Here is a 4,987-nt window from a genome sequence, read left to right on the forward strand (position 1 = left end):
ACAGCACATCGCAAATGTGTCTGCGATCAGGCAAATCTTCCCACCGCACACCTGTCAGAACTGAGCGTTTTAAAAATTTCGTTACCGTTAAGTATCAACCTGTGTAAAGTATTTTATGTATTTATTTATTTAGGTTTCCAGTGTGTATATTTTTAAAACTGTACCAGTAATTCAGCCTTAGGCTGCAAGTGGTCCGATATAAACTATACTATACTATACTATACTATACTTTAATGTCATTAATGATTACATGATCTGTGGACTGTTTATGTCGTTTTCAGACTGGTTTCGCGGCAGCGACTGTCAACCACTGTTGATGCCGTTGTCAAAATCGCAGTAAATTGTGTTCAAATGCCAAAATTCAGAAGTAACAAATATTTTCTGTAGTGCTTGCGAGTTTTGACAGTTTTATATCTGAGTGTTCAATGTTATCACGCAAATTTTAGTCAATTTTCGGATCTTCGCTTCAATCTTGAGATCTTCGTTTTATCTGCGGTGATCTTAGCGTCTTCGATTTCTTCGGAAATGCCCATGCATAGAGAGGCTCATTAATACGGTGAGAGTAATTTTATTTCTGACAAGTTTTAATCACACGAGTGAGCTGTTGACAAGAACTCTTACTCTACATTTGTTACCCATCAGCCATTCTTAGCCCAGGGCCTGTCATTATTTATAAAAGATTTTGTTTTTGTCACAGTAAAATTTACTTGATCACCCCGTAAGGCTATGTTATATTCCTTGACACATGATAACACGTGTCCTGATTTGCTGTAAATCTCGGATGGAGTAAGTGAACGGTGTATCGCAACATTTGAACAGGCACACCAGGGTGGAGAGGTTACCTAATTATGTTCAGATGTACAGGCACACCAGGGTGGAGAGGTTAGTAATGTACAGGCACACCAAGGTGGAGAGGTATGTACAGGCACACCGGGGTGAAGAGGTTAGTTATGTGCGGACATGGAGAGGTTAGTTTTGTGCAAACACACCAGGGTGGAGAGGTTAGTTTTGTACAAACACACCAGGGTGGACAGGTTAGTTTTGTAAAGGCACACAAAGGTGAAGAGGTTAGTTATGCCAGACACACCAGAGCGGAGAATGTTGTGATGTATAGGTACATCAGGGCGCAGGTGTAGTTATGTACACGTACACCAGGGTGGAGGGGGTAGTTAGTTAAGGCACACGGGGATGGAGAGGGTAGTGATGTGGGGCAGCACGCCAAGGTGGAGTGAATAAGTTTTTACAGGAACGCCTGGATGGAGAGGTTAGTAATGTAGAGGACTTTGCACGAATTACTAAGATGGTGTTTTCTGCTGCAGGTGCATTCCGTTTGTTTTTCTCAAAACGGCAAGGTAAGTAGAAAAAGTAATGGCTCCTTACTTTGTTCGGTTGCACTTAAGATATTTTTTCTAACATCAAATGTTTACTTGAAACCTAATGATATGATTTCACTTTTGTGTTTGTGCAGACTTTTCCAGGCATTCAGGAAGTTAAAAGAGCGCAATAAAAACGGCGCGTTGGTAGCAGAGGAGTGAAAAACGACAGAAGCTTTCCATCACAGCATTGTCTAGATATCATTAACAACTATAGAAGGATACATTCCGAGAACAAAAAATAGTAATAAATGTTTGGTTGTAAGACCTTATATCAAAAGAAAAGACATAGACCACAACAACACCAGCTTGGGACCCTTCCAGCCAGTCTCAGAGCTGAGAATAAACTTTTAAGGATTATGATGATGTAATAGAGCAATGTTCAATTGAGTGTCGAAAGTAATCTTGGCTTGCTCTGTTTTTGCCTTACTTCGCTTTGTGATTAGTCCAGAAAACATGCACTAATCTCTCAACCAATCAGATGCTAAACTAAAAATAATTAGGATTTGGTCGCCCGCATTTTCCCGCGCTTTTGGATGATTGGTCGGTTTTTATTTTGAGTTCTCTCGAAGGTATTTTCCTTTCTTCTAATTGGCCCTTTTGATTCCTCTTTTCAGTTTTACGACACGCAATCCAAAAGCACTCCATTGCCAAAACCATTATTATTATTACTACATTACAGTTTAGATTCCAAAAAGGAACAGGGTCCAGTTGTACGAAGTTCGATTAGCATTTACCCAGGGTTAAATTTTAAACCAGGTTTCCTTATTTCTATATTCAAGAACCTTTCCGGAATAATTTTCCTTATTCTTTTTAGATGATCCAATCATCAAATTGTAGACAAGAATAGTTAAACTGAAATTTCTTTGAAAGCTTTCAGGTCTGAAATCAAATTTCACGCTAACCCTGGGTTATTATAACCCAGCTTTGAACGACCCGGCCCAGATGCCTTCGCATGCGCCTTTCGCCCGTTCACTCCTCGAAGTGATTTACATGTGAATTCTCATTACAAAACTATTAACACATTAAGCAATTCTGAATACACACCCATTATTTTTTTAATTTTTTTTTTTACGTACCACCAAGCTGATTTTCCTCATCAATTTAGAGAGAAAATTATGGCAGCTAGTGGGTAGAATTTAGAATCATATATACTACAAAAATTAAAAGGTTAATGACTTTTTGTAATCTCAAAGAAGAGTGCCATAATTTTCGCATCGTAAAAGATTTTACTCGACATTTCCATTTTTTGGAATTTTCAGTCATCTGTTCATTTTTGTTCCTCCTCGTCAAACATAATACAACTTTTGGGCGAATGGCATCGCTTGCTAAACAGCTGGGCCGTGTATAAAAAAGCACCCCAAAGAGCAGTGCAAGGTTAAAAGTTACTGAGTGAAAAAAATACCAGTTTCCCTTCCAGTGAACGAGAGGGGACGGAGAGTCAGGGATCAGTCGCTACTCTTTCTTGTCCGCGTCTTTCTCTTCTTCCGTCAGTTCTTTTTGCCTAAAACAAAAATTTTGAGTTAAGCCGGAATGATGTGTGACACTTCCTTATACGTTTACATCATCTCCCAGTTATTCTCATTATACTTGTTATAGAAATAAGTTACGTATCCTCGCAGTAGAGAGCGCTATTTAAGCAATAGCGAAAATCAGACCTGAAAAAAATCAGGCCTGTACGGGATTCGAACCACTGACCTCTGCGATACTAGTGCAGCGCTCTACCAATTGAGCTAACAAGCCAACTGGGAGTAGGCCGTTAAGTTGATTCGTAATAAACCCGTGAAAGTGATAAATCAGATACAATGAAATATATGAAGTTCATATATTTTGAACTGCGGTATTAGATACGTATGATGCACGATCCTCGCAGTAGATAGCGCTACTTAAGCAATAGCGAAAATCAGACCTGAAAAAAATCAGGCCTTAAATAGCGCTATCTACTGCGAGGATGGGGCATCATACGTATCTAATACCGTAGTTCAAAATATATGAACTTCATATATTTCATTGTACCTATAGAAATAAGGTTAACTTGCTAACTGTATTCATTGATTTATCGATTAATTTATTCACTATAGATTTGTCTTCATCATTTTTTTCGCTCAGATTGTGGTCGTTGTCCTGTCAATCTTTACAGCAATGGCATCATTGTGAATATCTTGCACACTTGACAAACTACACTGAAACTTAATCTGTTTCTGTTAACCCTTTACCTCCAAAGATCTGAGTTTTAATTCTCCCCTATAGCTGCTACACATTTCCTTGTAAATTGGTTACGAGAATTTGATGTTAAATCAAGATAACAATTTGTACCTGATAAGTAATTACCTGTTTGGTGGATTATGTATGAATACTTTAGGGAGAAATTACAAGTTAATCCTTTGTACGAGTTAAAGGGTTAAAAACCATTATCATGTGCCGTCATGATATAAAATCTTATTCTTGCAGACTTTTTTCGACGTTTTTCTAATTAAAATAAAGAAGCGGTCTCCTATTTTTCTGACAAGCTCAAGTGGGTAATGTCAATTATACAAAATCACTCAGAAACAAGCCTACCTTAATTTTTTTAAGTCGAATGTCACGTTGTCTCCCATCAGTACAAACGGAGCCCATTGGGCAGGTTCAGTGAAGCCGTTGCCTCTCAACCACTGGATGGCCCGGTGAAGAGATTCGCTGGCACTTTCTCCAGCAACCAGGTGTTTGTAGAAAAGTTTCATGAGTAGCTCTGTTGCTTTGTCTTCTATGGCCCACGATGCCACTAACACTGAACGTGCACCAGATCCTAGGAACGCCCGAGCGATTCCAATGACTCCCTCTTGTTTAAAGGTTCCACGCCCACTGTGACAACAACTAAGTACGACCAGTTTAGCTCGCAGCTTCACCTTTGAAATGTCGGACATTGTCAAAAGGTAGTCTTCTTCTTGTGGAATACTTTTAATAGTGCAGTTAGGGGACAGGGCAATCTCTCCTCTCTCGGCATGACCATGAGCGGCAAGATGTATTAAGCTCACTGAACCAAGTGCGTGAAGTACTGCCTGCTTTGTTGCGTGCTCCCCTAGCAAAGGCTGAACACCCAGGAGTCGACCGATCATCTCTGCCTCTCTTCTTGCTCCGAACAATGGTGTCAATTTCAGGATACGTCCATTGTAATGCACTTTGCCAGCCATAGGATCACCCACAACCAGCGCACCGGTCTGACTGTGATAGTCCCTCGGACATTCCTGAATGATCCCGAGAGTCGTCAGAGAAGGGACGATGCGGATTCTGTGGGTTTCTGAAAAATGCTTTCCTGCTGACTCATCCCATAAAGCAGCAAAAGGGACTCGGTACGAACATTTCTCAGGCACAATGATGACTTCAGGCTCTGTAAGTAAATCTTTGACAGGAGCGATAAGCTGGTCATAACACAGTTGAAGAATCATTTCGTTCAATTTCGTTTCGTCTCCTTGCAAGGTTTCCTGGCTTTCTTCTTGAGGGAACATGGCAAGGTCGTCACCCAAAGATCGATCCTCGCAATTCTCATGATGTAAAATACCGAAACTTTTGGCACTATTTTCAAAAATTTCCTCCACATCGCAAACAGATGCAGCTATAAGGGTGGCGGTTCTCAT

The 4,987-nt window shown here is 40.1% G+C and overlaps 1 protein-coding gene across 1 annotated transcript; it reads right to left on the minus strand.

The window, feature by feature from the left end:
- Positions 1–2,828: 2,828 nt before the first annotated feature.
- LOC148724477 (tetratricopeptide repeat protein 28-like) lies at positions 2,829–4,987 on the minus strand. Its single transcript, XM_088730354.1, has 2 exons — positions 3,933–4,987; positions 2,829–2,877 (listed from the first exon to the last, which is right to left on the minus strand). The coding sequence occupies exons 1-2, from the start codon at positions 4,985–4,987 to the stop codon at positions 2,829–2,831; spliced, it is 1,104 nt and encodes a 367-aa protein (XP_088586480.1).

Source organism: Stylophora pistillata, chromosome 8, assembly GCF_964205215.1.
Source record: "Stylophora pistillata chromosome 8, jaStyPist1.2, whole genome shotgun sequence".
Classification (NCBI taxonomy): domain Eukaryota; kingdom Metazoa; phylum Cnidaria; class Anthozoa; order Scleractinia; family Pocilloporidae; genus Stylophora; species Stylophora pistillata.

Coding starts and splice junctions, on each gene's coding strand:
- LOC148724477 (XM_088730354.1), bottom strand. CDS start 4,987: ATGAGAACCGCCACCCTTATAGCTGCATCTGTTTGCGATGTGGAGGAA. Junction 2,878..3,932: donor TTCGACTTAAAAAAATTAAG/GTAGGCTTGTTT, acceptor TTTTTGTTTTAG/GCAAAAAGAACTGACGGAAG.